At 35.2% G+C, this 12892-nt stretch overlaps 1 protein-coding gene across 2 annotated transcripts in view; it reads right to left on the bottom strand.

Moving 5' to 3' along the window:
• The window catches only part of LOC149557445 (Cation efflux family protein), a 150386-nt gene that overhangs the window by 941 nt on the left and 136553 nt on the right, over nt 1-12892 (bottom strand). For both annotated transcript variants that reach the window (XM_089832094.1, XM_089832095.1), the window contains exon 11: nt 50-117. In XM_089832094.1, coding sequence (XP_089688220.1) covers nt 50-117 — 68 coding nt within the window. The remainder of the gene's footprint in view (nt 1-49; nt 118-12892) is intronic.

Raw genomic sequence — 12892 nt, 5'->3', positions numbered from 1 at the left:
GTTTCCAATCTACTAAAGTAATAACAAAATAAGAATTTGGATCTGTTACCTCTCTAGCCCATGCTTCACGCCCTGTGCGCTGCAGATAGTTCTGTACAATTGCAACTCCATTGAAATCTGCAGAAAAGGTAAAAAGGGCTGAAGAAAATCCAAAACAATATAACATATAGACATTTGAAATAGTTTTCCAGGTAAATTGTTGTATCTGAAAATGATCAAAGCCATAGAAGCAAATATTTTTCTTTGCAATATCTGGGCAAAACAACAAAATGAAGATCTACATTGCAGAATTCATGGCCTAAACATGTTATTGAAACACCTTTAAATTTGAACAGAATGCAAGATTTTCCCTCTTTCTTGCATTTTTTAAATTTTATTACATTCTTTGAAACCCCGATTTTTTGAAAAAAATTTCATCTTATGTTTACCATTTCCCCCCAACAAGTTTTTACTGCTATTATGGAAATAACTAAACTCGCTTCACTTTCAAGCTTGTTACACAACCAATTGTCACTAGCGCCAAGCCTAAGAAACCAACCCTGTATAGATAAAACAGTCTAACCTACTAACACTTGAATCCTCGTCATGGGTGTAGAATTTTTTTAAATCCATAATATGAACAAGAATTTTGGTTGTGCACTCAACTGGCTTTCAATGTTCTTTTTTATTATCTGCGAACATGATTTATTTTATATATATATATATATATATATATGGTAATATCAATAGTAAATACATTGTCTGTTATATTGTCCTGCAACCAGATACCATAGCCATCCATACATACTCCATCATATACTGACACAACTATCCCAGCCCTCTCCCACCATCCTATTCCCCGACAATAATACTAAGCCTGAGAACTAGAAATCATATAAACAGGATTTACAAAATGCCATTACCCTGGCTTGGTAACATCCACCTATACAAGTCCCAAGACACCTTTACTATAACTGTGTAATATTCTGATAATTACAAACAAAAAAAGATTGTTTCCTGAATTTTCAATTTTCAATTTTTCCTTCTCCACAAGAAGCCTTCTTTGATGCTTCTGGGAGCAAAGTCTACCCACCTTGGTTGGAGTTCTCACACCCTTGATTGGTTGAATAAATAAAATTATGTTGGGTGGACCTGATCACCCAGTAGGATATTTGGGTATCCATTTTTCCACAAGACCCAACTTACGAGAGATGTGGAACTGGAGTAAGGAGAAAATTGACAAGAAGTTGAAGAGATGGAATAAACATTATCTCACTTTGGCGGGCAGAAAGTTCTGTCCAAAAATTATGTCATCGTATAACATATACTGTGCTCCAGCCTGGTTTTTTCAGTACCAATTCGATCACATTAAGAAACAGATTAGAGATTTCTTGTGTTCAGATGGGCTTAGTGTACAATAAATAAATGCAAAGGAGGGCAAGGTCTAAAAGATCATGGACTCCAAGGCACATCCTTAGTAGTCAAAGTGCTGATAAGGATATGCCTATCAAGATCTTCAAGGTTATGAGCCCTGAAAAGTGCTATTAAGGCAAACATTTCCAAAGTTGTCCCTAAACAAAACCGATCTTATGCTGATCTTCCAATGGTGGATATTATTGCAGGTAGCTGTTCTGTTAATCCTGCTGGATCTGTTGTGTTCAAATCTTGATGGAAAGTCAGGGATCTGGTTAGGAAACATCTCTCAAAATGATATTACTGACAGTGACAAGAAAATATGTAGTGAGACGTCAATTTGGTGGAATTTATAACACAAGGGCAATCCTATTGCCCTCTTGGAGGGCTGCTCAACCAAAATTTGGGCTGTGAGAGACATAAGAACCTCCAGAGATATGATTAGATGTCAGTTGATCTCGTGGCATGTGTTCTGTGAGAAATTTGATATCCAGAGGATCCTTTCTATTTTAAGAGATGCTTACATCCCCTTGGCTCTTCCCCTACCCAGTGTTTCTCTTGATGATAGATCTCCCACTTCATTTGGTCGGCGAGTTCTCTTCCCTTTAGTCCAAGCTAAGGCTATCTACTCTATTCTTGCAACATCCTGGATATCATTACCCACCTCTCTGTCACTCAGAATGCAGGGGGGTGGACCTGAACATCTAGTAAGATATCTGGGTATCCATTTTGCCATAAGACCCAACTTAAGAGAAATGTGAAACTGATTCAGGAGAAAATTGACAAGTTGAAGAGATGGAATAAACATTATCACACTTTGGGAGGCAGAATTTAGGTCTTTCCAAAAATTATCTCATCATATAACAGTTACTGTACTCCAGCTTGGTTGTTTTGTGAGTACCAATTCAACCACATTCAGAAACAGATTAAAGATTTCTTGTTGTCAGATGGTAAGGGCGCCAGGAAAAGACATGCAGTCAAATGGGCTTGGTGAACAATGAGTAAATACAAAGGAGGGCTAGGTCTAAAAGATCCCAGACTCCAAGGCATATCCTTAGCAGCCAAATGGAATTTAATGGTTCTTCAAGGTAATGAACCCTGAAAAGTGCTGGTAAGTCGCAACATTTCCAAAGTTGTCCCTAAACAAAACCAATGTCGGGAGGATCTTCCAATGGTGGATATTATTGCAGGTAACTTTCCTATTAAACCTGCTGGATGATAGATAGATAAAAATTTAACGTCCACGAGGCTAAAAATAGCCTACGGGACAGCAAGACAACTCAAACAGACTTAAGTAGCACTGTTCGCTTCTTGTGTAGGATGATGATGAGTCCACCCAATTGCTCAATGTACTCTTTGTTTAATAGGTTATGCCAAGAACTGTCACATATAGTATCCGCAAATTTATCTCTGCTATCCTTGTAGGCCTCACATTCTAAAATAAAGTGCTGTTCAGTTTCCACTTTCCCAGAATTGCAGAATCTATATGGAAAGTGAGGGATGTACTTAAAAAACATCTCTCAAAATGATATTACTGACAGTGACAAGAAAATATGTGGTCAGACGTCTATTGGGTGGAATTTAAAACACAAGGACAATCCTATCGCCCTCTTGCAGGGCTGCTCAGCTGAACTTTGGGCTGCGTGAGGCATAAGAACCTCCAGTGATATACTTAAGAGGTCAGTTGATCTCATAGCAAGTGCATATATTATGATCTAAGCATGAGAAAAGAACACCTACAGCCAACTGGCATTTTTGCAAACAGTTGGTATGCAAACTATCTAGCTGATAAATAATGAGATTGAATTGCTTAAATGACACCAGCAACTATTATCTTTTTGATTGCAATCAAATTTCTAATACAATGCTCATGAAATATGGCCAAGACTTTGGCATTTACATGACAATGCTGGTATAATGCACACTTACAGCTAAAACTTATAATATCCTAAAAAATACAATACTAACAAAAGAACCTGGTTGTAGATGGCTGTAATAATTTTCCTTCAATGCTGCCACTTCTGCTTTACTTTTTCAAACTGCTTTTCCGGCTTGCTTTACGGTTCCGCTTTTTCCGCTTGCTTTTTCGATTTCGCTTTTTCCGCTTGCTTTTTCGATTCCGCTTTTTCTGCCTGCTTTTTCGGTTCCACTTTTTCCGCTTGCTTTTTCGATTCCGCTTTTTCCGCTTGCTTTTTCGATTCCGCTTTTTCCGCCTGCTTTTTCGGTTCCGCTTTTTCCGCTTGCTTTTTCGATTGCTACCCTGTTGAATCTCAAGACCATATCTTTCAATGGCGTCAAGATTTTCAGCTTGAAGGGATTTCGTCCTTCAAACTATTGAGACATAACCTCCAGAAAATTCTCCAATTTTTTTGATATTTCCAACCATGCTTAAAAGAAGCTCTTCCATTTCTTTTATAATGTTCTTACAAGAGCTCCATCCTTCGTTTTCTCAATGTGGGATAAAACATAACTCCCTTTATGTAACTTATGTCTCCAATGTGTTATAAAATAAAGGGGATTCTTTTAATTTAAATATTTCCCACAAACTATAGTCTATGCATTAATAAAGTTAAATATTTAAATTTAACTTTATAAAATAGCTTTATCAATGCAAAACAAATCTTATCAATGATAAACAAGTCTTTTTGCCGATTTTAAACAATTACCATCGACATACCGTTGCCACTGGATGTCCACCCATGCCCAAGATGACTTACTATAAATAGTAAGTATGCCCAAAGTTGCCTCAAAACCCCTCAGAAAGACCTGCAACTGAAATTATCTAGGCCAAATGGCCTCTAAGCCCCTTTAATGTCCTGGTTAGCCTACGGGACCGTGGGGAAATAGGCTAACGACAACATCATGCTATGAATGCTAAAAAGGGGACATCACAATACCAAAGTTGCATGGACATGGATACAAATACAGATACAGCCAGTTTTTACGATCCTGAAAATGGATAAGGCTGGATACACCATTACTAAAAAAAATACTTATATTTAACCACAGTTTACCAAGTTATTAGAGGAGATTTTTGTTACATCGAATGCAAAATGGACACATAAACGCTATATAGATAACTATAACATGAAACAAAAAGTAGAGGACATGGGTATAATATTCAATGTGTATCTGGGTTGTATTGGAAACGGGGATATGTGTGGCCAAGGAAGGATAAAATAGTTTTTGGCTACTTTGATCCATACAAGCTCCTTCAAAATATAATGACAACTATCCTAGCCCCCTACCACCACCATCATATTCCCTAATAACAATACTAGGCTTGGGAACTCGAAATAATCTAAACTCGCGTGATTTAGAAATAATCTATATGTCATACTTAAAGCACCGAATGATTACACAAGTCTTGGTTATGAAAAGGCACGTACTACTATGTTGACAAAAGAGAGGGTTTGGGTAGATAGAGCTCTTCAACCAATTAGAAATTCAAGGAGAGTTCGGGTGTTTCTACTTTCTATTGTTTTGGATGGGTGGAAAGATATGAGAAATCAACCATAGATTAATGTGACTGCAGTGTCACCCAAAGGGGCAATGTTCTTGAAGGTAGTTGATTGTGAAGGGGAAGTGAAAGATTCACAATTCAATTTTAAAATTCTCATTGAGGCCATAGAGATGGCGAGTAGTGAGAATGTAGTTCAAGTGATTACAGATAAGGCAAAAAATTACAGGGGTGCAAGTGCTTTGGTTGAGGGCCAGTATGATCATATTTTTTGGACACCATGCACCGTACACTCCCTATACTTGGTCATGCAACAAATTGGCACCCAAATAGATTGGGAGAAGCAAATTTACCAAGAGGGAGAGGAGATACAAATGTTTGTGACGAACCACCACATATCACAACCCATATTCAGATCATTCTCCAATTTGGAGTTGCTAAAGGTAAAATTCAGATTGTAAATTTTCAATTAGCAAATACTAAATTTCAAGTTTTATTTATTTAATTAAATTATTTGAATACATTTAATGTCCTATTCAATATTTATTGACATATTGTTATGATTAACTTGCTTAGGTGGTTGAGACTCGGTTCGCATCTCATACTATTGTTATGAGACGACTTGTCAAGGTTCAAGAGGCATTAAGCCAAATGGTTATTGTGAGATTTGTATATGATGGTATGGACACAATGGTTGAGAAGGTAAAACTTTCAATACAAGCACATGAGGCTGACCCCACAAAATGTGAAGTCTTTTGCAATTAACATGAATCAATCATTCATCACCGTTAGGAAAAGATGACCGCCCCGTTGCACCTCATTGCATATGCCTTGTCTCCAAGGTACTATAGTGACGAAATACTTGGTATGCCTGATAGAGTAGCACCTTATGCGGATGAGAAGTTGCTTGTGGGTGCTATAAAGCTTTTGCAAGAATCTTCTTAGATGAGGACACAAGTTAGGACTGATTTGAATTATTTGCTTCGGGAACCAAACTTAGTCCTCTTGCAATAAAGGGCCAATGTGACATGGGAGCTATCACATGGTGGTACCTCTATGGTCATCTGTTTAGGCATCTACAACCTCTCGCAATCAAAATCCTCTCTCCAGTAAGTTGTTTTTTTTTTAACTTTTTTTTTCCCACATGTATTCTACAATTCTTTAAATTTGGTTTTCATTTTTACGGTTTAGCTTAATTTTTTTTTTTTTGTAATTGTGAACATTGTCTAGGTTGCAAGCTCTTCTACTGCTGAAAAGAATTGGAGTACATACTCCTTTATCCACTTAGTAAAGCATAACCAGTTGGGCTCTAAAAAAGATGAGGACTTGGTTTTCATTCATACCAACTTGCGTCTTTTGTCATATATGCATGATCACTACAAGGGGCAGCCAAGCTTTGGGATGTAGAACCTAAGTGTGCAAACTTGGATGCAACAATTCACAATCTTGCCACAATTGAAGATGATGATGCCGATAACATCATAACACGTGGTGTATCTAGCACAAGTGGAACCGTTTTAGGTTCAAATGATTTTGAAGTTGCAACAGTTTGAGGAGATGGAGATGATGGTGAGTTTTTTGCAAATCCATATAATACAGATTTGGATTAATAAACATTGAATGGTGAACTCCATTTTGATTTCATAGTTGTGATGATTTGCTGATTTGGATTGAAATCATGAACATAGATGCTTATGATATTCATATCATTGATATGGTTTATATTTAATAATCTTATTGAGTATTTGAATATGAATTGGTGAAGTTACAAACTATGAAATCTTTTAATTTTCAATATTTCTTTCATTTCTTTCCGCACACACACATATACACACATACACACATCCATACGCATCTGCATCCCCCCCAAAAAAGAATCCCGCATCTTGTATCTACTTTTGGATCCGTGTCCAAATCGGTAACAAAGTGAAAAAGAAACAAATGCATATAGAGAACATAAGTCTATTATGATCATCAATTTATCATAACTTAAAGATCGCATGTCATATGACCTTCAAATCAATCAATGGCATAGTTCCATTAAATATTAAAACAAGGGTAACCAAGGAGTTGGATTTATGGGCAATAGTGGGGTAGTGCTAGGTGAGGGCCTTGGGGTGAAGCCTTGTGTGAGTTAAGAAGCAACACCCCTTCAAGGGTCTCAAGCCAACAACTCAAAAAGGGTCAAGGATGGTGCCTCCTAGCATATAGTAGGGTCAAGCATAGTTGCAAGGTTCAACCACTACCACCCTCAAAACTAGTCTGATACACTTGCAGGTCCAACCAAATTGCATAATTAAAGTTGATACTATGTGATTTATATGATACTATTTGACATTCGAACCCTAATTCATGCTTCTAGGTTGTACAAACATTGATTTTGTACTAATGAACCCAAAACCCTATTTCAATTTTTTGTCTTACAAGCAAATCGGGAAAGCGAACCTAAATCCAAACCACCAAGTTACGCCAATCAAGGGGTGGAAACTAACCAAGTTAGGCATTTGAGACCACACTAACCCTCATGGCACACACCATTGTTCATAATTTAACCACAACAGCTAGAGGGCAAAATTGACATAGTTGAGATCAAGAGATCTTATCAAACTACCCTATCTTGCAACTTGTAAACATTCACAAATCTAACTCATCTTGAATTTCCACAATTGAGGAAGCACAATTCGCATAAAGAAATTTTATTAATTTCCATGATTGAGGAAGCACAATTCGCACAATTGATAAATAATAATTAAATTTATTTAGTTTATAAATAGAATAAATTAACAAGTTTACTTATTTATAATATGTTATTAAAATAGTGTATAGCCACTAGATTGATGATTATTGATCATGAACATTGTTAATTGATATATGGTTAGTTATTAACATCTGTTAAATTGCTTTATTTACTAATAATATTCACTTAAAGATTTGAGATATCTTAGAAAGGTTATTATTTTGATTAGAGAACATAAAACAGTTTTGATAAAATTAAACATGTTGGGTGGATATTTTGCAACCAACAGTTTTGAATAAAACCCAATAAGAAAATAGGTAGACTAGCCACAGTGTGTGAGACAGAGTCTCTCCTACCTTAAAGGGAAGGCTCCCACTTCTCACCGATCCTTGGATCAACTCAAGTTCAGCAAAAGTTGAGAGATTTGAAAAGGTATTACCAATATTCTTTCCTCTTAGCTTTTAGGAAAGAATCCACTTTCCTATGGAGCGAGTAATGGGCAAAATGAAATCTTGAACTACACTTCTATCTAGAGTTGTAAACGGTGATACCGATAAACTAACACTAACTCAAAGACTAGCTGAAAGCGTACCAGTTTGGCTCTAAGTTTGGTCTTAATCTACGCTACAAGAAATATCTTTACTATTGGGGCACAAATACTTCCAAAAGTAAAGAATTCTAACTATTTTGTGAATTAAGAAAGAGATACAAGCTACAGGAAAAGCTCCTAGTCTATATATCTCCACAACCACTCCGAGTCAAAGCTTCGATTCCGATTGCTTCCTAATTCTTTATACTCAACTATCAAGAATGCAAAAATACATGAATCAAAGCAAACAAATGCAAATCATAGTCAAAGCTTCCAACTCACACAATTTCTCCAAAGCTCCCTTGCATACAATAATAAATGATATTTACAATGAGAGGGCACTCCTTTTTATAGGCAAAGGAGTTGAGAAAATGCATGAAAAAGTGGGAGTAACTCAACCAACTTTGACTCGGTCTAACTCACAAGAGAAATTATTGGAGTACATGTAGTTATATGTTTTCATATAATACATCCTCTTCAATTACAAACATGAAAGAAGAAGAAGAAAGACGGAAGAGAAATGAAACAATCCTAGGGATTGTTTTGAAAGGCCATGTACTTGGCTACTATCCTAGATGGTCACGGGATCAGGAGTTCCTGTATTTCGTGCCACTACATTAACCTTGATAATCATGGTGTTGCATCTTATGATAACCTCTGACTCTCTCTGATGAATTGTTTGTTATCATTTGAAAACTTGATGTGATTAAGCTTTTGAGTTGACATGAATTCTTCTTTGTATAAAGTTTCTACAAATTCTATAAGATCAGACTGAGTTAATACCTTTTGTAAAGCTTGCTGCAATGATCTTTTAATATTCAAACTTGTAAGAAGTAATGTCAATAATATAAATATTATTCTGAGATGTTTTATCTCTGAAAGTGATCGAATAGGGCAGAATTGCTTAAAGGAGCAGACTATATATTTTTGTGTGTCCTTTATCTACAATTATACCTTATATATATATATGACAACCAAAGGGCATGTCCCTTGAAGGGACATGACCCTATCTAGGTCAGCCCTTAATAGTACTCCCATAATCAATGCTAAAATGAGAATAGGATTTGTAACTACATTAACTAATTTGGTTAAGTTTATACTCAACCATTATCCGTAATGAGACGCCGATCATGCCTATGAAAGGAATATATATATATAATGCTAGATAAGATATGTGCGATCGGCACAATCAGATCAGCATGATAATCGAAGTTACAATTTTAACACTCCCTCTTAACTTGATAATCATATTAAGTGATAACATATCTAGCAACATCAATTAAGATGAATAAGCATAGATTGATACCCTATATCTATCTAAATCTCCTTAGCATGTGGTATCATCGAACACAAAATACTATTTATATTACTATACCTGTGATATGACTTATCACTGATACTAGTGATAACAATATTATGAAGAATACAATATATAGGATAAAATCTAGAGAATAATTAAATTCTTCATTTATTCAAGTTGTGACTCATAGGTACTGATATTCCTATATCACAACATGATCCTAAGTTAAGATCTACCAAAACACAAGATAAACTCTAGAGAATAATAAAATTCTTCCTTCATCCAAATTGTGACTCATAGGCATAGCAATGTCTACATCACAATGTGATTTTGAATTCATCTAGATCTGACAGTAGATTTGTACTGTTCAGCACATTATTTAAAAGATCGTCACCTCTTAGATAATGAATACAAATGGTGGAGCCCATGACAATCAATAGCCTGACAAAAAATTATTTTAATAATAATTTAAAGAATACAAATATATTACAAATCAACCATACTAAGTCTTTTCCTAAAGTGATCTATCTTCACTCGAGAGAGAGGTTTGGTAAGAATATCTATTGTCTAATTTGCAATGCAAATGTATTCTAATTTTATAGTATTCCTGTCAACCATATCTCTAACATAATGATAAGGAATTTTAATATGCTTAGCCTATCATAGAAAACTAGATTCACAGAAAGCTTGATGGAACTCTGATTATCACAACGAATAATAGTAGGATTCATGGGTTGACCAAATAATCCCACAAGTAACTTTCTAAGCCAAATTGCTTCCCAAGAGGCCATTACAGCTGCAATATATTCTGCTTTTGTGGCACTTTGTGCTATTGATGACTACTTTCTGCATATCCAAGATATCATTGCTGATCCTAAACTGAACCAAACTCCAATCTGAGTCTATAAATCCATGTAAACTCAATTCAACTTTCTCATATTTGAGCCCAAGGTTAAGAGTGTTTTGTAAGTATCTCATGATGTGTTTCACTGCAACTAGGTGAATCTCCTTTGGCTCACACATAAACTAACTTAAGGTATTAACAGCATAGCAAATATTAGGTCTTGTATTTACCAAGTACATAAGGGACCCAATCATCTGTCTGTAGAGAGTAGAATCTATGGAAGGTGATTCTGTTGCTGCTTCTTTAAATTTATGTAGATTAGTCTCCATTGGAGAACACATAGACCTGCAGTTCCACATTCCAAATCTCTTCAAGATATCTACTGTATACTTTCCCTGATTGAGTATGATGCTGTCAGAATTTTGCCATACTTTCAATCTTAGGAAGTAATGAAGGAGTCCTAAATCTTTCATTTCAAATTCTCTGATTAGATCTTTCTTGCATTGATCTATAAGGTGATCATCACCTATTATTAGTAAATCATGACCATATAGTAGTAGTATTATCCTATCATCTTTATCCTTTTTATAATAAAGATTTGGATCAGCTTCATTCTTTGAGAATTCTAAACTAGTGAGATACTTATCAATTCTTTCATACCAGACCCTTGGAGCTTGTTTAAGCCCATAGAGAGCTTTCTGGAGCCTACAAACAAAAACTTTAGGGTTATGAGTTTCAAATCCTTCTGGTTGCTCCAAATATACCTCTTATGTAATTTTTTCATTTAAAAATGTTGTGTTTACATCCATTTGATGTACTTTCCATCCCTTCAATGTTGCAATAGCTAGGATTGCTCTTACAGAGGTGTATCTGGCAACAGGAGCAAAGGTTTCTTCATAATCAATTCCCTCTTTCTAAGAGAATCACCTGGCTATGAATCTAGCTTTATATTTTTCAATACTACCATCAATAGCATGCTTGATTTTAAATATCCACTTAGGAAGAAACAATAGATTTTCCTTTAGGTCTTGGAACAAATTCCCAAACATCATTTTTCATAATGGATTGGTATCCTTTCGTCATGGCATCCTTCCAAGCTGTATGTTTAATAGCATCTAAAACATTGGTTGGTTTTGATTTAGACAAATCACTCGTGTTTGCTGCATAATTAGAACATCTTTTGGGTCTTTTGCTTTCTCTAAAGGTTCCAGATGGTGCAGCTAAGTCTTGTGCTTTCTCTACTGTATTAATGGCCCAAACTGGTCTTTTCTTAGAATTTTGAGTTTCTTGAAGATCGAGATAAAAATTTCATCTTCATTTTCTTCAATGTTCTCCCTCTAAAACTCAGATTTAGTATTTTCTTCAAAACTAGGTAAAGGAGAGGGATCTCCAGAACTTAGGGCTCTTTTGAATGCTAAATCTTCAAATATTACATCCCTACTAAGTTCAATATTTTTCTGACCAGGTATAAAAATCCTATATGTTTTAGATGTTTCATGTCATGTCCCCATCTTGGAGGCAATTTGATTTAATTAATTTAAATAATTAGGTTGTCCAAAATAATGAATATTTTATGAGGATGACTAATTAATTATTTTAATTAAATAAATAAGTGGTATTAAGTTAATTATTTATAAAGTTATCAAATAAATAAATATTAAAAGGTAACTTTATATTTAATTAATTTAATAAAGTGACTTGAATTATAAAATTTTTTTTTTATAAAGTCACTTAATAGATAAAATAAAATAATGTTCTAAAAGTTTCTGGAGAAAGTGGAGAAAAAGAATAAATAGGCACCCCGGGCTTCATTCTAATAATCTAGTTGTTTATTTCTCTCTTGACATCAAATTGTGATTCAGTCACATAGTCTATTGTGGAGCCAAGTGGTTTCAGATAGTTAGTTGATCTTTGGAAACGAAAACTCCCTTGGATTTGCATAACTGAGGAAGTGAAATATCTTCTGAAGGGTTGCACATTTGGAGGTGATACTTCAGTCACTTCAGCTAGGGCATCATTGGGCCTAAGGCCATTTTCAGCATTTCAGCATTTCAGGAGGCATTTTTTAGCAGGCCGAAAAAGCAGGCGGAAAAAGAAAATCCGAAAAAGCAGCTCTGAAAAAAGCAATCCGAAAAAGCAGTTCGAAAAAGCAAAAACGAAAAAAGCAAATCCAGAAAAAGCAAGTGGAAAAAGCAGATCGGAAAAAAGAAAAGCAAAAAGGGCAGCATTGTAGACAATTATTACAGCCATCTACAATCAGGTTCTTCACTTCTCATTTGGCATATTTTCTGAGAAATATAGGTTTTCAGCTGAGTACAAAATATAGCTTCAGCACTTCACTATTTTTGTATTGTAATTGTCTTTCTTTGCCATTTGGCATTATTGGTATCAAAGGAAGGCTAAGATTTTGCAATTGAAAGAGCATTGTAATTTTTAGACTATCTATATTGCAAACCTAGAGTTTGATGATCAGCTTATTAGTTTGCATGCCAATTGTTTGACAAAATGTCAATTGGCTGTAAGTTCTCTTTTTGGCATAAATAATGTTATAATTTTGCATACTAAGTGTT

The sequence above is a fragment of the Cupressus sempervirens genome, chromosome 5 (assembly GCF_028749045.1).
Source record: "Cupressus sempervirens isolate cs-2001-9-10 chromosome 5, ASM2874904v1, whole genome shotgun sequence".
NCBI classification, from domain to species: domain Eukaryota; kingdom Viridiplantae; phylum Streptophyta; class Pinopsida; order Cupressales; family Cupressaceae; genus Cupressus; species Cupressus sempervirens.
The sequence above is the reverse complement of the archived record's forward strand: the minus strand, read 5'-3'. Positions and strand labels throughout refer to the sequence as shown.